The sequence below is a fragment of the Acinonyx jubatus genome, chromosome C1, assembly GCF_027475565.1.
Source record: "Acinonyx jubatus isolate Ajub_Pintada_27869175 chromosome C1, VMU_Ajub_asm_v1.0, whole genome shotgun sequence".
Classification (NCBI taxonomy): domain Eukaryota; kingdom Metazoa; phylum Chordata; class Mammalia; order Carnivora; family Felidae; genus Acinonyx; species Acinonyx jubatus.
Window position 1 is genome coordinate 201,923,372 of NC_069381.1, and position 23,905 is coordinate 201,947,276.

At 43.5% G+C, this 23,905-nt stretch overlaps 1 protein-coding gene across 5 annotated transcripts in view; it reads right to left on the minus strand.

The window, feature by feature from the left end:
* The window catches only part of EPHA4 (EPH receptor A4), a 149,929-nt gene that overhangs the window by 48,092 nt on the left and 77,932 nt on the right, over positions 1-23,905 (minus strand). For 4 of the 5 annotated variants that reach the window (XM_027049599.2, XM_053215848.1, XM_053215847.1 and 1 more), the window contains one exon: positions 15,576-15,914. The exons of the other annotated variant lie outside the window; for it this stretch is intronic. In XM_027049599.2, coding sequence (XP_026905400.1) covers positions 15,576-15,914 — 339 coding nt within the window. The remainder of the gene's footprint in view (positions 1-15,575; positions 15,915-23,905) is intronic. 5 annotated transcript variants of the gene reach the window in all.

Consider the following 23,905-nt stretch of genomic DNA (forward strand, 5'->3'; position numbering starts at 1 on the left):
CGTGCACGAGGGGCAGAGAGAGAGGGAGAGAGAAGATCAGCTGTCAGCACAAAGCCCGACGTGAGCCTGGAACTCACCAACCACAGGATCATGACCTGAGCTGAAGTCGGATGCCTAACCGACTGAGCCACCCAGGCACCCCTTACTTTTTAAAAATTATTATCTTAGGGGCGCCTGATCTCATGGTTCCCAAGTTCGAGCCCCAGGTCGGGCCCTGCGCTGGCTGCTTCGGATTCTGTGTCTCCCTCTCTGTCTTCCCCTCCCCTGCTCGTGCTCTCTCTCCCGCTCAAAAGGAAATAAACATTAAAAACATAAAAAATAAAATAAAATAACAATTACCATCTTAAATTAGCATTACTACCTGTATAGCCATACCGTCACTTGTAGAATCACAAGTGAGTAAAAGCTCAACTTGGAACCGAGGCACGTATCCCCCAGAATAACGGGATGGCTTAGGGGCACCGAGTGTCTCTGCTGTAGTTCAAGTGTGTATTCTGTTTCCTCTGAGAGCGGCTTGTTTTATTTTCTATTTGCTTACTAAGAAACTTGTTGGCAGGTTCCAATAAGGGTAGCCCAACATTTGCCAACAGAAACATGGCAGGATTCAGTGTGTATTTCCTGTTAAGTACGAATGCCAGTTTGAGGCAAATAGAAAAACAAGTCTTTCTACTGGAAGGCAACTTGTAAGAATTTGCCTGAGCAAGGCAACCGTTTTAAGATAAGGGAATGGGCAAAGTTTAGCAAGAATAAAAAATTAGATATTTTGTTTTCTCTGAATGCCGCTAGGAAGATGAACCTTCTCACTGCTTCTCAGGAGGTTGAAAAGTATCAAGGAAAAGCTCTTAGTTGCAATGAGTTTGCATGTATCTTGATGAGACAGGAGGACGAGCCTTGGGCAACGTGAGCCCCTCCATGCCCAACAACGTCTGCCAAACTTATTCTGGAATCCGGAGGATGGTGGAAAGGAAAGGTTCTGTTCTGCTGAGCAGAAATACAGCATAGAGAGTAGCAAAGGGTTAGCTGCTCTGAATCAAGGCTTCTTTCTATTCCTCGAGCTGTCAACTCGGCTCTTGGAGAGCTTCGAGCCTTCCAAATCTGGAAAATAAAAGCTGTGCTGTGGGCTTCAGGTTGTCTTTGTTACTCAGACAGCTGCTAATCGTCCTGCTGTGTTTGGAACCAAGGAGACAATGCTGTAACATTTAGCTTTCTGACATGCGAAGCATCTAGATCAGTCCCCTATTAAAGATGTATTAATCACAAAGACTCTAAAAGCCAGGAAGATAGATGCCCCCAGTAAATCTTTTGCTCTCGCCTTTTACTTTCCACACTCAGGTTTCTACATTTACAGGCAGACATGCTTAAAAGCCTGCTCCAGAAACTGACCAATAAAAGGCCTTGTTCATTACTTTATATCAGATGCCCGATGATTTCCTACCCCTGAAAAGCCTTTCAGAAAGAGGTAAGACATTGATCATTCCGCTAAAAGAGTCGTCTGTTTCAATAAATAGATCCACTGTGACTGTTGTCATCTTGACTTTGTAAGTGCGATAACTGATTCAGGAGTGTGGCTTTCTTTGCCCCTTGCTACGGGGACATCCAAATAATGTGTGTAGTTAAAAAAAAAAAAAAAAAAAGAGTTATTTGATAAACTTCAGGGAACAAAATGTTACTACTCCTAGTACTACCAGTACTAATTAGCATCACTACTACTCATGCTAGTGCTCCTAATAATACGAATAATACCTGGCCTCCAAGTCAGGCCAAATTACCCTCAGGTCAAGGCTCCGAGTGAGAGTGAATAAATGGTAGCTTATTCTGGACTCAGACACCTGGAACAATGGAAAGAGTGTGTGTTGGATGAAGCCTCGGAACCCTGTGTACTGAAATTTATTGTTAATAAAAGGTCTCAAAGTTACTTCTCCACCTTGGTCTTCATTTCACAAGAGCATTGAAGACAGACTTACCACATTCTCCATAGCATGTGTTACGACTGGGTGACCTGCTGATCAACCCCAAAACAAAGAAAAAATTGAAAGAATAGAAACAAAGAGTCTGCCTGATATTATCATAGAGGCCCAGAATGTAATTTTCTTTCTTTCTTCCTTCCATAGAATCTTCATAGGAGGCATCCAATCACCATAATACGAGAGGAAGAGAAAAACCTCAACACACGAGGTTCCTAGACCTACAGAAAAGCAGCATTAGCCATTCTGAGTTATTGTAAATCTTTTGAAATTAGATTGCTACTTTTTTTTTTATTTCTGAGGCTAATGGAACCCATAAGAGACAAGTACAATATTTGTGAGGTGCCAGGTTGGTGCCAGCTCAAGGCCCTGAATTCCTTGGCTTTCGCTGGACTCTGAATATATCATGAATAACTCCTTCCCCATCACCGGCTCAGTGACAGTCCACCATCTTCCAAATTGAAAGAGTAGGAAGTCAATTAGTGTCACTTACGATGTGAACACCTGTCGCCTAAGACCTGGACTGAGACCAATTTCATTACCACAGCCACTCAATGGCTGCCAGATGGTCAGGACTTGGACCACTTATGATGTAGTCCAGATTCAAGGAGGTGACCTAAAGACGGAAAGGTCTAGAGTCCCATTAGTCATCTCCTGAGCCATCCAATTCCCCAGCACATATACAATTGGAATAGGATACCTATTTTTCCTAATGGTCATTTAAAAAGACCACATGAGCTGCTAAAAAAAAAAAAAAAAAAAAAAAAAGCAAGCTATGGTAACCTAAAATTGAGGATGTTAGCTCCTTAAATAGTAAGCATCCTCACCAACCATGGTCATTTTAAAATCCAAAACTACTGGGTAATAACTCAATGTCCTTTTCTCTAATTGCAGTTCAAAACACATGGACAGAGCAGGAACAAACACACACACACACACACACACACACACACACAAATGAAAAGTATTTGACAAAGAATAAAGTGGAGCATGAAATTATAAGCTACAGATTATCACTGACAGGGTAAGATAGATAGGCAGAGGGTACATTTCAATACAATTTTGGTCGCGAATCTATGTGTACTGTGCTACTTGGAATTTTTCCAAGTCCAAATGTTGCTTGGCTTAAACAACGAGGGCTAAATGATGAGAAATGATGGCCATGGATGATAAAGTAGAGTGTTGCAGGTGGAAGAGACAGAGAGAGAGATTGAGAGACAGAGATTGAGAGGGAGAGAGGGAGAGAGAAACGGGAAGAAATCCAACCCTGAGACTCTCCATTTTATTCCCAGTTGGCTTCATACACGGAAGTCTGGGAAAGGTCTGAATACAGGGGAATCAAATATTCAGGGGCCAATATCCATAAGCCATAGAATGAATGCTGAGGAGCTGGTTTTTAGTACTACTTAGGGAAAGCTTTGTTTCCTTGTAGCCAGATCTTTCTTGCCCAGTTTCTAGGTCGCTACAGAGACAAGCACAAAGTGACTGGTAAGTGGAGAGAAGCGACAGAGACCTTGGGTTAAATTACAACCAGCACATTTGGAAAATGCTTCATACACAAATGGTCACCACATGCTATGCTCTCAAAACTAGGGCCACGAAATGATATTCTTACAGCCCTCATATTTGAAACCCTATCTTTTTGGCAATTGTCATAAAAGCTATGATCGAGGTTAGAGAAAGGAGCATAATTTATGAGAAGGAATTTTAAGCTTGGGAATTTGCAACCATAGAATTAATGTTTTTTTTAATATTGGGGTATCAGCCAGAAACTAAATTGTATGTGCCAGATAGTTTAAACTCCTACAGGCATTATAAGACCGAAGCTGAAACAGCGGACCTATTAAATTTTAAAATGTGATTAAGGCCAATAGATGTCTCCGACTGGATCTGTGTCTGAGAATTCAAGATAACTTTTGTAGTCTTAAAGAATAACAAAGAATGAATTAGGAAATCTCTCATTGTTTTAGGGCTTGAATTTTGTTTTCTTTCTTCTCTTTTTCTTTTTTAACTAGGAGGTTTCACAGCATCTCACCGGGACCCCTCTTTAACAGAACTTGCTGAGGTGTGAAATTCAGTATTACTGGCCCCACCCAGAAGTCACTCTGTAAATCCCAAAAGGACCTCATTAGAACAACACATCACCTAGAAAGAGTCCCACAGCATGGTCTCCAAGAAACACAGTGGAGCAGGGCGCCAGCACACTACAGGCACTTTCCCGAAACTATTTCATGTCCTTCTGAAACAGGAAGGGAAGAGAGAGGATGGAGAGAAAGAGAAAAAGCCATCATCCGAAGCACGCGTACAATGAAGGTTATACTCTTGAAGAGTTTACAGTGAGATTTAAAGGGCTTCTCATCTGTCATTCTTCCCCAGACAATACCCTCTTATATTACACAAAGATTCTTTAAATATGTCACCAGCCTCTTCGAGCCACACCTGAATTAGATGGCTACTCGCCATTGGTGTCTGCGATGAGGGCTGCGAACACAACTTATGCTTTTTAAGTTCTATGACACTAATTTTCCCAGGCTGCTATTCTGCCATGTTTGTACTCCCTGCTTTCGGTGGAAAACAAAGCAACAAGAATCCCAGTTACATACTGTAATGATAATCACCACCCCGATGTTAAAATGGGGAGAAACGAGCTGATGTTAGTTTCGCGAATTCTCAAGTCTCCTAAAGCATCCTCCTGGGAAGATTCCCCAAATCAGGCTCTGCTAGAGCCCTGTAGGATTCAGTGAGTTTCCGTGCAAATAAGGGCTACACCAACAACTCTTCAGATCATCTCAATTTTTCAGATGGAAAAAAAAAAAATGGTCGTTGATCATCTTGGAAAGTGGAGGGAACACTTGAATAAGCTTTCAGCTAGTTGCATATTCAAAATCTCTAGCCTGTTTATATGTGTGCCTCTGGCTTTGATGCAGGAACGTGGAAGAAGCTGTGCTCTCTGCCCACCTGGACACTTTCTATGCTCAAAATACACCCTTAGTATGCTAAAAAAATAAATTAGGGTTGATTCAAGAGGCAGATTGACAGCTTGCAGTATGTTATCTAGAAAATAGCAACCCTCCGGGGAGCCATTGTAAGCTTGCCCCATTCAGTGCTTGTGCTAATCGATGGATCTCACCCAAGTGAGCTCATTGGTGGCAGTCCCTATTTAATACCCACTGAGAAGTCGCAGTCACATTTTTGTCTTGTTGGGATGCACACATCACCATCAAAAGGTTCCTAGATAAGAAGTTTTTAAAAATCATCCACCCCAGAGCCTTCATTAAAGAGGCTTTTTTTTTGACAGTGAGCATCCCACTGCCTGAGAAATTCATACACCGAGCTTATCATTTGGAAGATGCCAGGCAAAAAGAAGTGGCCCACCCTCTCCTCCCTCCCTCTCCCTCTCCTTCCAAGAGGGATCACAAAATAAAACAAATATTTCAAATCATTGTCATTTACCCAGAAGATATTTTGGGTAGATTGGGTTTTAGAAAGGTAGTCCTCGTGGCTTGTAATTAAAAAAACAAAACAAAACAAAACAAAAAAACAAAAACACAGAAACAAAAACAAAAAAAAACCCCAGATGGGTCAGGAGAGCCACAAAGAGTTCCTTTAGCACGAGCTGGCCAACTTATCAGAATAGAGGAAGAAGGAATTTAATGCAAGGTTCTGTTTCTTCAGTTCTGTGTCTGTATTGATGGCCATTTTGCTGACCAATCAGCCAAATTCCCACAGCGCTCCGGGTACCAGCCTTCACACGTGAGATCCAACCATTAGTGACATTTTCCAACGAAGCCAGGGTGGTCCCCAGGGAAGTGGCCACACTGATGTGTGACATACCTCTCTTTTCTGTCACTGTAGTTCTGGGGCAGCCCATGGAATCTTTTTCATTCTTCCGGCACAGGCCAAGGAGGAAGAAGTACGCCTGTGTGTGTTGGGCGCAAAAGGTGGATGCTGGGGGAAGGACCTTCTTAAAAAGAGCTATTTTTAGGGCGCCTGGGTGGCTCAGACAGTTAAGCGTCTGACTCTCGGTTTCGGCCCGGGTCACGATCTCACAGCTTCATGGGTTTGAGCCCCACTTCGGGCTTTGTGCTGGCAGTGCAGAGCCTGCTCGGGATTCTCTCTCTCTGCCCCTTCCCCACTTGTGCTCTCTCTGTCTCTCTCTCAAAATAAATGAATTTTTTTAAAGCTATTTTTAACACTGATGGATAGAGTTAAGGCTTGCTTATCTTGACTGATTAAAATGTAAAACCTAAAAAAAGAAAGAAAGAAAAAGAAAATCTTCCCAAGTCTTCACCTGAAGACAACATCTGGAATACTCTCTTGCTGTACACCCACGTGAAAACAGCACGCGGACGCTGACGTGCGGAGAAGGCTCTGTACGGCGGGGGTAATCTGGACACACATTTTAATAAGTCCCTGTAGATTTAAGATCTCTCCATGCAAGATTAGTCCTGCAGCACAGCTCTTGGTTTTCCTGGTGTTTAAAGGAAAAAACCCTTTAAAGATATTAGTAGGGGGCTAATGGGAGGTTTGATAAAGTTTCTCTGGATCTTTTTATTAATGTTCAATGCAAACTAGACTCTAGGGTCTCTCTTAGCTCCTCGGAGGAGGTAGTCATTAATTGAGCCAGTTGGAGTGATACCTCATCAATGTAGAAGCCCACCTAAAACCTTTGCTAGTCCTGCGCTGTTCATTTCTCATCTCAGCCAGGCACTTATTTTTCAAATCTCTTGATGGCTTCTCCAGAGGGTGCAAAGGCAGTGTTCGTGTTCGAAGTAATAAGCACAGCACTGAGAAATGAAAAACGAATCAGAATGAGGACGTCAAGTGTTTAGGGTGAATGCCGGAGAATGGATTTGCCTTCACACACACACACACACACACACACACACACACACACACGTATGTGAATATGGACATTTATGTAAGAGTGAAGGGATGGGAGTGGGAAAAAAGGTGTCCTCAGTCTTGGGTGTAAATAAAACTTTCATTTTCTTAGAGGGAAACCAGTTGACTGTTGAACAGCATGGGTTTGAACTGAGAAGGTTCACTTATATGTGGATTGTTTTCCATACAAGACTGTCCTATAAATGTATCTTCCCTTCCTTATGAATTCCTTAATAACATTTACTTTTCCCTAGCTTACTTTATCGTAAGAGTATAGCATATCAGATACATAACAGACAAAATAAGTGTTAATCGCTTGTTTATGTTACTGGAAGGCTTCTGGCCACCAGTAGGCTATTAGTAGTTAACTTTTGGGAGTCAAAAGTTGTATGTGGACATTTGACAGTATAGGGGTTGATGTCCTTCACCCCTGCAGTGTCTGAGGGTCAACTGTACCAACACCTTTTTTAAAATGCAACGCAATTTTTATATATACAGTAATTACTAGTAGGCTCAATACACACTATTTGTCTATGCTGTTCAGTCAGCCTTGAAGCTGGATAATTTAGTAGGTTCTTTTATTTTTTTTTCTCCCCATCAGGACTTGTGGCACCCACCCTGAGCATAAATTCACGGACCCTGGTGCCACACAAAAGAAGCTGTGTACCACTATACATCTCCTGGATTGTTTTATTCTTTTTTTTTAATTTTTTTTTAACATTTATTCATTTTTTAAGAGACAGAGACAGAGGTACGAGAGAGAAAGGGAGACACAGATCCAAAGCAGGCTCCAGGCTCTGAGCTGTCAGCCCAGAGCCCGACACAGGGCTCGAACTCACAAACCGTGAGATCATGACCTGAGCCGAAGCCGGATGCCCAACCGACTGAGCCACCCAGGCGCCCCAAGTTTGTTTTATTGTTAATTATGATCACAATTAGTGAGTATGTTTAATAATTATAAAGGCGGCAACAATATTCAATAGACATGAAATTATTTTATGTATAACATTAGAATCAAGCGACCGTTCCCTTTCTTAAAAAAATAAAAATGTGCTGCATGTTTTAAAATGTACATTTCCTGGGTGCCTGGGTGGCTCAGTCAGTTAAGCATCTCACTTCGGCTCAGGTCATGATCTCACAGTCCGTGAGTTCGAGCCCCGCATCGGGCTCTGTGCTGACAGCTCAGAGCCTGGAGCCTATTTCAGATTCTGTGTCTCCCTCTCTCTGACCCTCCCCCGTTCATGCTCTGTCCCTCTCTGTCTCAAAAACAAATAAGCATTAAAAAAATTTTTTTTTAAATAAAAAAATAAAATGTACATTTCCTAGGCATTGTGATGTAAACCAGGAGCCCATAGGAGGATCTGGGCTGTTAATGAGAAAACCATAGCCTGGCTTCTCTGAAGCCCATTGTGTGCCTGGTTCGGGACTGTAATTACTCATGCACAGAAAGGACTCTAACCAGCTTCCACTCAGAAGTCCTAAGGATTACATACCAACCACCGAGGATGCGCAAACAACTTCCCAGCAAAATCTCTCAACAGAATTGCTCTACAGCTTGTTTAAAGAATTTTAAAAATGGGTCTTGAGAAAGATTTCCGACTTAACATTCAACTAGTTTCATCGCGTGTTTTTCCTCTTTCTTAGGCGTAAGAAAAATAGAACATGATTTACAAGAGATCAAAGGCAAATGAGAGATCATCTCCACGAAGGGCCAAGGTATAAGACAGCGTCTATGACTATTTAAGAGGGAAATCGCTGTCAGCATCTAGCAACCCAACAGTGCTCGGAATGCACATTTTCAAGAAAACTGAACATCGCCTGATCAGAACACTTCAAGCAGGTTCTACATTATACATTTAAACCTGAGGGTCACTGGGAAAAAGGTCTGTGGTACAGGAGAGTACCCTGAGGCCTTGTTTCCCTGAGACCTTGATTCCCTGAGACCTTGTTTATGTAGCCCAAACCTCTGCAATGGAAGGGGTCTTGCCAATTAGGAAAATTGTCTCGAATGTGAGATTAATCTCAATGTTAATCCACCACAACCTTGACCAGGGTGGTTTCTGACAAATGACACCAGCATGTCAACACCTTCCCAACCTCCTTCCTGACTGGTCCTCTTTCTCGATTTAGTACTCCAGAGCAGGGATCGGCAAACCTTTTCCCACAAAGAGTGAGATGGTTAATATACACGCGGTATGGGCCACTCCCTCTCTTGAAACTACCCAGCTCTGCTCTTGCCCCGTGAAAGCCATCTCAGGCAGTCCGCCAACGAATGAGTGGGGCTTCGTTCCTGCAAAGCTTCTTTACGAACACAGAAAATTGAATTTTATATAATTTCCCAGTGTTGCAAAATATTCTTCTTCTTTTGGTTATTTTCAACCCTTTTGAAATAGAAAAACCATTTTTAGTGGGTTATATACACCACCTGGGAGACGATGGAGATTTGGCCCCTGGGTTTTGGTTTGCCAACCTCAAGGGCACTAACAGAAAAGTCAGACATCTGTGCTTCAAAAATATCAACAGAACTTCCCCCTTGCTCCTCTCACTTCTCAAACTTACAGAAAAGCGTCAATTCTGGTCACGTCCTATTTGGCTTAATATTCCATCACCATTCTCCAAGTCGCCAGGGGTGTGCTTTCTGCCTGTTATTTTGATTGCGAACCACACTTGAGGCCACTCCCATGCTGCCCCTCACGCCTAACTGTGACCAGCACCATTCCAGAACGACTTTGCTCTCCAAGGCCTTTTCACACCAGGCCAAACTGGCCTTCCTGATCTCTCTCCCTTCTTCCTATTCCTTCCTACCCTTGGTTGCCATCACACAATGGCCCCATTACCTGACATCTGTGTTCATTTCACCCTAGTCAAGGGCAGAATTATACACACTGAAGTGAAAGAAGTTTGCACAGGTCCTTTCCAAAGCTCTGTTCTTCATTTGATATTTGCACTTTTGTAGGATATGTTTGAAATCGCACAAAAATTGTCTAAGCCTCAGACCCCACAAAGTCTGGTGCCACCATTCCTGGAGCACATTTCCTAGCTCAATTGCTCTAAGATGTTTCTGTTTCTCCCACCATCTCCTTGAAGCCTTCCCCTTACCATGTAGAAGACAGGTAGCAATTATACCCAGTGGGGATGAGAATTCCCACTGTTCTCCATTATCCTACTCAAATAACATAATCTGTCTAATTAAAAGATGACAGAGAAAGAAAGAATGGGAACTTGCCAGTTGAGTAATAAAAGACAGTATGCCTCTTGTACTCAGTTATTTTCTTTTCTCTACTCATTATTTTGGTTTTATTAAATTTATCACTACTTGAGAAAGAATTCATTGATTGTTTTTGGCTATAAATAAACGTGTTAAGTGACAAACAGGACTTGAGTATCTGCTATGGACTGTGCGGTGGCATTAACGTCGAGGTGTCCTGTCATTTTATTGGTGATGTGGTGGGTTTTGTTTTTGTTTCTGTTTTGCTTTTTCAGTCTTCTTGATTGTCCATCCTAGAGAACAAGGCTAGTATGACAAGGAGCACCAGTTCATGCAATGGCAAGGCAACTGGGATTCTTTCACAAGGGCCCCCAAAGGGCTTTTTATAACCCTCTAAGAGCAGCGTTGGAAGGATTATGTTCCTGGCATGGAGCAGTGGAACCAAGCAGAGACAGGCTGGTGATGGAACCCTTGGAAAGTCGGAATTTCTATGAAGTCATGAAATCTCCTTTTCAAATGTATATCACTAGAGTTTCTCGGTCTTGGCACCATGGGCATTTCGAACCAGATAATTCTTCATTGTGGGGGCGGTCCTACGCATGATGGGGTGCTTAGCAGCATCCCCGGCTTTCACCCACGAACTGTAATGGCGCTCCCACCTGCGACAGCCAGAAAGATCTCCAGGCATTGCCAAATGTCCAGGGCGGCGTATGGAAGAACCATACTCGAGAGGCAGCTAGCTTACTGTGTTGCCCTTCCAAGGAAATACCTTGGTAGGTGTGAGTTTGGAGGGGTAGAGAGAAGGCAGGATTCAGGTGCACCCTGCTGATTCTGTGGAAGCATTTTTTGGAATTTCCCCCATCCTTGGAATTGCCTTGGGAGCCCATTCCTGAACATCCTGTGGGAGTAAGCCTGACTTCTTCATGCCCATAACTCATGGCTATATTCTCGGAATCACACACTTTTGGAATTAGAAAAGATCTTAGAGATCAGCTAGGTTCAAATAATTATGCAATCCACCAAATATCTGAACTCCTCCAAACTCAGTGTGTTAAAGATGTTTGTCACTAGGACACTGCAGCTGTGCTGACAAGAGGTTACCAGATGCCATTTCATTGTCAAGGATTTAGAAGAGTATCTCATGCAAAGGAAAAATCAGAGTTGTGATCACTGGGGCGCCTGGCCGGCTCAGTCGGTAGAGCATAATGACTCTTGACCTCGGTCGGGGCGTCGTGAGTTTGAGCCCCGTGTTTGGTGTAGAGTTTACTTAAAGAAACAAAGAAACAATCAAATAAATAAATGTGCCACAGCTCGCCGTGCCAGGTGCAACTGGGGGTTAGGAGGGAATGAATACTACCCATAGCAGTTCGTAACGATGTAAAACAGAGGAAAACAACCTTGAGTACGATTCGGCCGCAGAACTGAAAGACAGGGGTGGGGGGCTTGGAAGGGGGTGTGAGACGGTGCAAGCTGACTCTGAGATCTTCAGATCTACTGCTGGCTGCCATCTCAGCATGTCTTTTTGCAAAAAGGTTCACAGCTCGGTTGCTTGGCCAGGAAAAGGAAAAACCCTTGTTTCCTTTATACAGCCTCTCTCTCTCCTGGCGACACATCCTGTATTCATTTGCCCGAGATGGTCCACTTGAGTAAAAGTAAACCAAAGGAAAGCCATTTGGAAAACAAATCACCCGGCCGTCTCCGTATTCCCTTTTCATAAACACCAGAACCATCTTCTCCTAAACAAAACACGCAACAGTTGCCACAGGATGTTTGATGGAGGAAGGGACAGGTTCAGTTTTCCCGGGGAATCTCACTTTGTTCCTTTTGGACTGTAATGCAGGGAAGTGTCGGGAGGGAGGAGTTGCCTTTTCCTGGTCTGTTTTTCTCCTACCGGGGGACTTCCGTGGGAGCTTCCCACCCTCACCCTCTTCCCGGCCTCTCGTTCCCACTCTTGGCATGGGGTGGGGGTGGGGATGAATTCTCTCACAGAAATCTGCTGTCTGACACCCTCCCACCTGCACAGAGTGGACAACCTCGGGGGCACAGGCTTGATCCTTCAGGGAGCCTGCCGTCAGCCAGCTGAGCCAGACCGTCTGGGTGACACTGGGCAAGTGTCTTTAAGAGCCAGCCCTTTTGGCCCCGGAAATAAAGCTCACATCCTTCAATCAGATGGTCGGCAATAAAGCTGACATCCTGAGCTCCCGGGGTCTGGTCCCCAGTGTCCATTGGGTTTGAATTCAGGAGGGGAGGAAGAGCATCTTGTTAGTTTCTTCTTAAGACCCCAACAATAGGACCTGGGTGAGAATGATTTAAATAACCATGTGAGAACACCAGCCCATTCACACCACATTCCACAACTAAAGCATCAAAGGCCGGTCAGACCTACCTTTCTGGTGCCCAGATACTGGTCGCCTAAAAGGGGAGAATGCCAGGCTGAATACAGGGATGCTATTAATTATCCAATAATGGTAAAAGAAAGCAACTTTGTCCTTTCAGGAGCAGGGAGGGTGCTCGCTGGTTTCAGGTACTGGCCCTGACGTTAGCTCGGGTGAGTCAGGCCACCTTCCTGAACCTGTTCAGCTCTGAGAGTCTCAGAGGTCCTGGTGACAAAACCAGGTATCTAAGGAAGGCCCGTAGTGTTTGTTGTGGTCGTTAAATAAGTGACTGATGAGAGAAAGAACCCTGTGAAAACAAGGCAGAACAGGCGAGCCCCTAAACCAGGGCTTTCAGGTGGTAAATGCTAATATGCATTTATTCTATGGATTCCTTACAGAATGAGCCATCATTGCCTACTGGGTTCCCTAAGGAATTGAGTTTAATGAAATGATAGGAATGACTGCAATTAGAATATAATTGTGTGTACGTAAATACGCTTAGAGGAGCTTTGATAGAGTTTACGGTTGCCACATTCACCCAGAATTTTGGCCTGCGTTATTAATTTGCCCTACTATGAAGAAAGGGTTTGTTAATCAAAGATAAACTATTCCGCTGATATCGAATTAGGGAACTCCAGATCCTGTAATGAGGCAGTGCTTCGCACATACACAACTCTCTGCTAAGCAAAAGCTTTCTGGCTGGCCACATAGGAGGTCTCCTTATTGAAAGATTTATTTTTAATTTTGAACAGCTTCCCAGCATTACCCTTCATGAAAATTAAAAGAGGGAGCTGGAAGTTTGTCCTGTTCAGCAAACCGCCCGGTGGGTCTGCTCACCACGGCAGAGAAAACCTCACCGTGTCAGAGGAATCCCCCGTCCCCCCCCTTCTGCTAGATCGAAAAGAATTACACCTACATTTTTAATAAAACTTAGACTTTCTTCCCCTCCCTCTCTCGTATTGTTTTTGCACGTTTTCTTCTTTCGGAGGCTTTTTAGCCTGCCTCCTTTGCACTCCTTGGGCCTTCTGGCCTGGTCGGAGCTGACATAATCCCTTGGCCCGCATTCTTACGTATACAGAGAGTCATAGGGGTCCCCCCACAAAATCTGTGGGAGCCAAGCCTGTCCTCAGCATGTCTCCCAATGGCTATTCTCAGCCAAAGAGAATGACTTCACCTTGTACAGCTGAGGCCTCAAAAAGTCCCTTCCTACTTTTAAATCAGTTAAGAACACAAAGTAGCGATGTGTCTGAGGATACGCCACGCCACGGCCGAACATAAGAATATTGATTGAATCATAAACCAGATTCCCCAACGGGTGCAGAGAGGCTGGCCCCATCTAACTCAGAGACAGCAGTAGCACCAATATGTTCCCCGGGATCCACGGGCAATATTTCCAAAAAAGAACCAATAAAAAGCTGGCAAAGACAGAGTACTTGCGATGCTATCAAAACCTCCTAAATCACACCAGTCTTTGTAGAAAAGTAAAGCCGATCACCGCTAACCGTGTTCAACACCCGAAAGCGCAGAAATAAAAGACCAGAGCAAAAGCAGATGATCTGTTCACACCACGTATTTTACAAGACGGGTCACAGCTGTACACTTGAAGCTACTTTCCGGTAAGATTCGCCATTCGAGCCCCAGTTTAAAGCCCCCACCCGAGTCGTAACTTTGTATTTATTCTAGAGAGTTCAGGGCAAGGGGAAAAATAATGGCTTTGGAGTGGGACGCTGGAATACTTTTCACTACAGGATCAATTAATACAGATATATTTTACTTAACTATTGAGTGCACTTACTGAAACATTCATTTGAGAGGGAAGTACAGTAAGAGGTGATAGGACTAATCGGCAATTTACAATCCTTTTCGGGCGAAGTTTGTTGTTCTTAAGGGCCTCATGAAAGGATAAGCTATCGCTCTTTTTTTTTTTTTTCCCTATTCCCCTTTAACTCGCCAGAAATAAATAACAGGGAGCCAGCAATGTGAAGCAGGTGGCAGAGACCCAGGATGGAAAATTAGCTGGAGAAAGTGTGAAAACGTTTGCAAGGGATGAGCGGGAACCAGTGGGTCAGGAGCTGCAATTTACAAACCCAGATTTGGCTTTGCTCTTTGAAACATTTTATAGATATTCAAGACTTCGTAACAGTTCTGCAATGAACTCAGCAGAAACTCTTCATGAACAGAGAATGTCTTCAAGTCGGCTGAATTAGAAGAGGAAAGTGACGCGGAAAATGGGGTAAATGCGCTCTCCCCCCACGTGTCAATTATGGATTCACCTAGCAAAGGGGCTGCAAACCTACTATGTGTTTTGAGGAAAATTCTGCCAAACTACACAGAGAGAGCTGCCCATTAATCTCTTCACCATCCACAGATTTACCTGATGACTCTAGTAGAGGCAGGTATACATTTTTTTTTTTAATTCAAACAAGATCAAAACATAGCCACTGATGCTTTTGTTGGAAAAGACAGCACATGCCAATATGGTGCTCTGCATTGGTAAAAAGAATTTTATAAGCCAAAATAATCTGTTAAATGCTCTGATGTCCAACCATGGGCCTTGTGATCAAAATGGTTGATATGAATCCCTGACAAGAGAAGTCCAGCATGGAGTGACCCATCTCACCGACTGTCATCCCCTTTCAACCAGACAGCGTCTTTTAATCTCATGTGATCGTCACCACTTAGCATAGGGCATGCTATGCAGTTGGGTGTCCAAAACAGTATTGGTGGAACGAATGATCCTTCTTCTAAGAATCTTTTGTATTACAAGGCAGCTCGCAGGATTATAATCAGATCCATGGGGTTCCACTTTAATTGTAGAAGTAAGTCTAAGTTAATTCATGGATACCTACATAAGCCCTTTATCTCTGTACATTTATTTTTTATTTTTTAAACTTTTGAAATTTTTTTTTTATTTTTGACAGAGAGGGAGAGAGAGAGAATGGGGGGCGGGCAGAGAGAGAGGGAGACACAGAATCTGAAGCAGACTCCAGGCTCTGAGGTGTCAGCACACAGCCCAATGAGGGGCTCAAACCCACGGACCATGATATCACAACCCGAGCCAAAGTCAGACACTCAACCGACTGAGCCAGCCGAGCGCCCCCTCTCTCTATTTATATCATACAATAAAGTAGATCGGATTCCTACCTGCTTGGTTGGTTGTCACGGTGACAGACACCGACTGGTCCGGGCTGGGGTTATACTTGGACACCCCATTCACGGCCCAGATTTCGAATGTATAATTGGTGTGAGCCAGGAGGTCAGTGATGGAAACTTTGGTGGTCTTCAGGCCATTCTGCTGGGGGGTATAGTGGACCCCACTTCCACAGGGTCGGCACTTGCTGGAATCACCAGCCCCACATCTCTTGCACACCACGTTGTAGGAGATGTCCTGGCGACCACCTGTGTTCTGAGGGCTGCTCCATTCCAAGTTCACGGACGTCTCATTGACGTTTGAGATCAAGTTGAGGGGAGCAGATGGTGGGCCTGGAGAAGGAAAAAAAAAAACACACACACACACATACATTATCACGCCAAGAACTTAAACTATCCTTTTGGAATCTCTCCGAGTTTCTATTATTCTCTGCAGCGATGGGAAGCAAGGTGGGCCCATGTGGCAAAGAAAGCAGAAAGCCAATCAAGCCAGCGAGGAAAAAAAAAAAAATCTTTTAAAAAAAGCACACCGTGAAAGAAGGCTGCTACATCGGTAACACTGACTGCTATCCTGAGACGGCGTGCATCTCGACATCAACATCAAACACGTTCCAAGTCCAGGCTTCTCTTTGAAGCGGCAGAAAAAGAAGATAGAACTTATCTGGTTTTTATCTCACCATCTGCAAACAGGCACATATGAGCGTGATTCAAGTTCCCAGGGCTAGTGTGGGACCCTGGTAGAGTAAGAGTTATGTGCCACTTCTGAAGATAAATTGGGATTCCTAAGTACAGCGCGTCCTCAATGCGGAATAAAATTAACCGAATCGTATAGACACGCCTCTTCAGCTCCGCACGGCAGTTGGGAGTTAAGCTCGTCATAGGTAATTAGTAGGAACTCGTGTAACCTGGTTGCAGCGATGTCAAAGGTAGAGTCGTTGGGAGATCCCAGCTTGGGGCAGGGATCGTGCAAAGGCTCTCAGGCCCCACGTCCTGCCCTTCAGCTAGCCAAGGCTGGACCAGGCCCTTTTGAGCTTACTCATTCCCGCTGACATCAAAGAGTTTGTGAAACATGAACGGTGGTGGTGGCTGTTTGGAAACAGAACAACTGACCGCAAACAACATAGTGGTTGGTTTTAAAGATAGCAATAAAAAAATAATAATAATAATAATAATAAGACTAGAGAGCCATGACGAACCCCCTTGTTTCTTGCCGGAGATTAGTCTTTACGTGCCAAAGAGTTGCAACGCAAACTGCCTTCAAGGAGAAGAATCTGGGTGGGAGAAGGGAGGGGATATTCCTGGACTGAGCCAGTACCAAAGGCTGGAAAGATATCTGCCCCACTCTGATGCCAAATACCTCCTCAAAGGGACATGTGGAAAGTCCTCTCTTCCTTTCTCTTCCCCATTTTGGTCTTCCAAGAAAAGAACCAGAGTGAGTTTTAATGGAAATTTCAGGTTCCTGGCTCACTCTATCTATTCTAATGTATTTGCACTGAACTGCTTTCAGGGGAATGTGACCATGTTCCTCAGGAAAAGGAAGTTAACTGGAGGCCTGTGTGAACTGGGAAGAAGCTTTATCTAGTCAACCACAATGGACTGCGTTGTTCCAAAGTAACCACGGGGACAAAATCGAACGAGGCAACCTACTAATAAGGAGTCATACCCAATATTTATTACTCAGCTCATGCTGTTGGACTGCTAAAGGATCTTGATGGTAATGCTGAAAAAGGGTTAATCCTGGGCTTCCCGATCCCCCCTCGAGACTAATTATCAACAGCCTCTCTTAATTTTGAGATCTAGGCCCCGTCCAGTGTCGTCAAATTTGTTCTTAAAAGTAAGAGTACCCCCACAGAAGTCTGCAGAAAGAAAATACGAACTTCTTTCTTGCTGAGGTTTCATATTTATAGCTACGGTCCTTAGCTTAGCGACTGGAATATAATAAAGGTAAGTAAGTGGTTTCTGAATACGTGAACAGTTATTTAAAATCCTAGTGTCCTGGAGACAGACAGGAAGTTAAAGATGATTTGGCCAAACAAATAACCTCATTTTAAAAAGACGAGGGAACTGAGATCCAGTAAGTGGACCTGATAATACTGAAATTCCATGCAACTTCATTAGTGACAGAGTCGGACTAAAACCCAAAAGTCCTGACTCCCACTCCGGGGTTATTTGCACTCCGTTATGTGGCTCCCCATAGAGGTGTAATAACAACAAAAGCAGTAGTTTCAGCCAAAGTTTAAGAGGTAAAGGTAAAAAGGGAGGGTGTATCTTCAATCCTGTTCAAATTTTATGGATGCTTGCCACCACGGTGAAATCCACTAGTAGTCTGCAGCTGAAACTTACCGCAGCTCGGTTTATAAAATGGGTCAGCCACTGGCTCTTACTTTGCTATGACTTCCAGGGTTAAATACGAGTGACTCTTAAATCCATTAACCTCCTTGCCAAGGTTCCTGATCCACTTTCACATGGGAAAATGTGACACAATGAATCAAGCAATGCAGAAGCAAAAAGTCAGTAATTAGTATGTAGGACGGGGCATGGCAGTGTCTAAACAGAGAAGAAATGGAGCAGAAAACTAACTGGTCACAGGACTCAGAGATATAACACTGCCCCATGGGAAAGAAAGGAAAACAAAACAAAACAAAAAGATGCTGCAGGATTTCAAAATGGAGGGCTGGGCCCCAAACAAGTGGTGGCCTGGAACAGGCTTCTCTGGGCAACGATTCTTAAAGAAGACCCTGCGGTGGATGCTAACGGGAAGACAGAGGACTAGGCAAGTTCAAGTTCAATGATGCCTCCATGAATGGTTTGGTGAATTGTACTGCATATGTTTTGTTTTGCTGCCATAGGGAGTGATGTTATATGGGCTTAAAAATTGGACTATGGTAGAGTTTTATTTTGTGGGTTTTTCTGGGGGGGGGGGGTAGCAGATAGAAAAATGCCCACCCAGTACGATAATCACGGTGTTCTGCAAAGGCCTGGGAAAGAGTGCATGCTTTATAAATTAAAATCATAACGGTGGTTGTATTTTGTTTGCAGGATCGTGGTTTTCTTTCTTTCTTTGTTTTTAAACTCATGTCCATTGAAAGATGGTAAGTATATTTCCATTTATAAGGAGGCGCCCTCTTTTCCTCAGAAAAGAAAGTATTCTCAAGACAAGAAAGTATACGCTTTAATACAACCCAAAACTCCATCCAGATCCAACAGTAATACCTAATATTAATAGCAGCACCTTAACACAATTACCTGTAGAGATGGCTATAATGAAAAGAAAATAGCATTCTGAGTAACATGGGCTGTCTCAGTAAATACAAGGCATCCAGAAGGAAAAAAAAAAAAAAAAAAACGTAACTCAGATCATCTTGTCTTCTGTTTACATGAAGTAAGTAGTGTATCTGGATATTTGGGAACCATTAAGTTTCTGACAAGGGATTTTGCTTGTCTCACCAGAAACAGGTCAACTTGCAAGCAAGTCTCCAATTACAAATATGAGATCTGTGGGGCGCCTGGGTGGCGCAGTCGGTTAAGCGTCCGACTTCAGCCAGGTCACGATCTCGCGGTCCGTGAGTTCGAGCCCCGCGTCGGGCTCTGGGCTGATGGCTCAGAGCCTGGAGCCTGTCTCCCTCTCTCTCTGCCCCTCCCCCGTTCATGCTCTGTCTCTCTCTGTCCCAAAAATAAATAAACGTTGAAAAAAAAATTCTTTAAAAAAACAAATATGAGATCTGTAACAAAACACGGTAATCATACTCTTTGTTTAAATTTTCTAGTCTCCCTATTGAGATCGCACCTACTAAGTACCTAGCCTCAGGTAGCTTATAGGTCATTATACGTTACAGGGTCTTGTCCTTTTATCCTTTCCAAAACTACCCACTACTAGCCCTTATGTAGTACCGTCAGCAGTCCCGCTTATGGCATCGTCCCACCGTACAGGTCACATTTATTTCTCTGTCTAACTTTGGACCATGTGATGGGGTCTTGCTGTTCAGACATCCGCTGCGTTATCTGTTTCTGTCACCGGTCTATGTACTCCCCAAGAGAGCTGATGTCGTCATCGTTTCCCAGTGTCTACCCTGATTCCCACTTCAGAATAAGCACAGTAAACGTTTGAGGAGTTGACAAATGAATGAATGGCTGGATGGCAAACTAACAAAGTCCTGCAATGCACCTGAGGCCCCCTACCTACAGTGTGTGAATTCATACAGCCCTCCCTGAGCTAAAGCTGGGAGTCAGTTCTCACAGACTCACTAGCATTCAGCCCTGGAGAGGGGTATCTCAATATACCTCGTTTAATTCAAGTCCCCCTGTTCTACACTTTAAAAATACTTTGCAAAAAGGAAGTAGGGCTGTACATCATATCTTAGTGATCACTTCCGTTGGGAGGGATTGTGGACTCATTCACATGCTTATTGTTTGTTGCCTGCTCTAGAAGACAAAGGGAAAGACAAATCAGACCCATTTTGATGCTTTCCTGGATACCTGAAGAAGGAAAGGGCAGGAAATCAGGGGGAAGGAAAAGACTAAAGGAAGCTAAATATGGATGATGTGAGCAGGAGGAGGTATAGTGCAGGCCCTGGACTCACTCTCATTTTTTATATCTCCATTACCAGCCCAGCATGGCTGGGAGCTTAAAATGTGGACTCCATGGGGTGCCTGGCTGGCCCGGTAGATCATGCAACTCTTGATCTCAGGGGTTGTAAGTTCGAACCCCACGTTGAGTGTAGAGATCACTTAAAAACAAAATCTTAAAAAGATAAATTAAAAAAAAAATATGTGAGCTCCCTCAATCAAAGTTTTGTTAATTTAGGACTGGTTATTACGGCTTTCTTTCCCCATCTTGGTTCCAGCCGATGGTTTATTTGGTTCAGAAGCTGTGGGCAATTTTATACCTGAAGAAAGTTAAGTTTTACATTTTCAAAGGTAGGCTGGCATTTTCCTTAGTAGCCTTTCTAGAACCACAGTTTCCTGTACATTTTATGTTTACCATCGACGTTAAGACATTTTTAAATACAAATCAATCAAATGCTGGAGTGTCGGTAGGGGGAAATAAATGTACTTCCTTTACATCTTTTTTTAACTTCTTTGGAATTCATGTATAGAAGTCCCTCCACGAGTGGAGGTAGAATGTTAAACTCTTTTAAACGTCTCATGTTTAGGATGTCCTTCGTGTTTGAAATATAAGTTAGTGGCATAGGTAATAACTCTGCTACCAGGGCCAAGGGTCAAATGCAATAGTCTTTAACTTACAAGTCCATTACAATAGTATTCAACAAAACTTTCTCTGTAAAGGACCGGATAGCTAGTCAGTATTTCAGGTTTTATGGGCCACTCGTTCTCTGTAGCTACTACTCAAGTTTTCACTGTACCTCGAAAGCAGCCGTAGACATCACCTCAACACATGGCTGTGACTGCATCTCAAGAAAATGTTATCTTCAAAGACCGGGGCAGTTGAATTCGGCCTTCGGGCCGTAGTTTACCAGCTCTGGCTACAAAGAAATTGTTCGCAGAAGTGCACCCTCCCTTCAAAAAGATGCTCGTTAGAATCCTCACGATTTGGCACATTAATTCTAGGGACTTCAAGCATACCCTGAAACTATCTAGGCAGCTCAGTCCAAGAACCCCTGATTTATATCTTCCGACAGCCCTGGCTTCTAAGGTTGAAGTTACATCTACCTTCACGGACTCAGGAAGAAATAAAATATGTGCAATATTATGGCCTATTTCTTGAGTTTCTCGGTGCTCTGAAAGCGATGGGCACCGTATCTCCTGCCACTGTGAATAAATTGAATGAACATCCATTTGCTTCACTGGCGCGAAATACTTTCTCGATTGCACAGCAGATACTTGTGAAAGGTGCTGCAATGGGTAATTATTATTTTCTAGTGGGATGTCAGGTTGCATTTGGTTGACAGGAGTTTGACAATATGAAGTCCCAAAGAAACCTTAGCCAAATTATAGCAAAAGCAAAGGACTATCATATCATATACTAAAATATCATATCATATTATATCATAAAAGGAATCTTGATCTCCCTTAACCCATCATGTACTCTCTTCTGGGAAAAGACAACCTTCCAGAAATAAAGCATACTCTATCTAGAGAAGGTGAGTGAATGTGACCTTTAAGAAGGGCAACATTCCAAGTATAAAAGAACATTCTAGTAACTCTACAAATCTTAGTTCTTCTCTCCTGTGCATTAGGCAAAAGTATAATTCCCAAGTGGTTTAGAGAACACACTGGTTTACGTCAGGATTTAAAGTAGCCCCATGTAGGAGAACCCAATGTTAACATATCCACATGAAATCTGTATGAGCCTTACTTATTAATAAGTCATTGAAAAGGGATCAGCCAACACTGAACCTGAAGTCATAAATGCCTCCGATGCGAAGGAGGAGCTTGGTGTAAACCATTCCAAGGAAAGTCAATGTCAAGCTAAGGGCTCTCTACGTACCCCACCCCCAACCCACAAGCCAGATAAAATGCTTTTTTTTTTTTCAATGTTAGAGGTAGCAATTGGTACTTCAGAAAAAGTTGGAAACCAAAAAGACGGATACTGTGATCACTGCAGCTAGAAGTGGGTTCTGCCGAAGGTTTATAAATCTATATGGATGCAAGGTATGATATGCTATATAAACCCAAAATTCGCAATGTCTTATAACAATTGTTAAAATGCTAACAGATTGTAAGGCTAGGGGGAAAAGTCAAGTTGAAAATTCCCATTATTAGCACAACTCGAGACACGCAGCTCATATGTTTTAGACTTGGTAGTTCCACCTGCAATTCTCTCCCCTGGCTTTTCCAATAGCTGCCTCCTTACCCCTCAGGGGGTCCCAGCTCAGGTCCCCCCTCCTCCCTCCTCCCTCCACGCAAAATGAAACGCTTCCGTTTCCTCCATTGCACTCTATCACATCATCTTTTTCCTTCTTGTGAGAATTTTTGATCATCCTATTTATTATTCATATTCCAATTAGAACAGAAATATTTTTTTCTGGTTCATGAGAGTATCCCCGGCCCTTAGGAAGGTGCCACATTTATTAATAGATATTCATTAAGTATCTACTGAATAAATAAACGAATTAATGACGATTCTGAACCCAGTCCAGCTCACTCATCAAAGGTGTCACCACTACAGCACTGGTGTATGTTGCAAAAGCATATTCCAGGGGATATGGATGGCTCCGTTGGTTGAGCGTCGACTCTTGATTTTCGTTCGGGTCAGGATCCCACGGTGTGGTCGTGGGATCGAGCCCCACATTGGGCTCTGCACTGAGTGTGGAGCCTGCTTAAAATTCTCTTTCTCCCTCTGCACTTCTCACCCTTCCCCTCTAAAATTAAAAAAAAAAAATAGGGGCACCTCAGTCAGTTGAGTGTCTGACTCTTGATTTAGGCTCAGGTCACGATCCCAGGGTCGGGGGATCGAACCCACATCACCCTCTGCACTGAGCGTGAAGTCTATTTAAGATTCTTTCTCTCCCTCTGCCCTCCTCCTCTGCTCTCACTTTCTCTATAAAAATAAAAAAATAAAAAAATAAATAAAATACCACATTGCTTAAAATAAATAAAATAAAATAGGATATTCCAAACAAAACAAAACAAAACAAAAAAACCAAAAAAAAAGGCAATCACAGGCTAGAAGTTTGAAAAAATGCAAGCCTGCAACCAAAGCAATGAGATAGTTGACAGGAGAACAAAGTAGCTGGGCTCACGTCAAGAGTGGTTTCCAGAACCCTCACAGACACCTAATACTTAACGGATTTTTAATCACCATTTTAAAATTCCACGCCCGAGCCACGAAATTAATTCTGGACGTGGAAAGAAACATCCCCCAGGAGCATGGGCAGAAGCCTGACTCTTAAATGATCAATGTCTTCAAATGCTGCAACTGTCACCCTACAAAAATGCCAAGGCAACAAGTACAAGACGTCTCTTCTGAGGAAGAGGGGCCGTGGGTCTCGAGTTCCACTTCATAAGGCTTCATTAATCATGTCCACCTTTTGGACTGTCAGTGATACTTCAGTGCCTTAGCCGTAAAACCTTCCACCCCTTCAGATAAGCCTGCGTTAATCTCTCTCCGGCTGAAAGACAGGCTAGGACACAGAGTCAACAGTTGGGGTGTGTAAGTGTTGCCTGAAACGAAGCCCAGGCTTCCTCCCACCGACAGTTGTGTGTGTTGCCACTGTTAATCGCTTTCTCTCAGTCCCTGCGGCTGTGGGTCAGTTTACACAAAGACTGCTGTTCGGGGACACCTCTTCTGAGATAGATGAACAGTGCAGTTTCTGTGTTTCAACGATGAGTAGAGCCAAAGCGTAACTGCCCGTCATTAACAA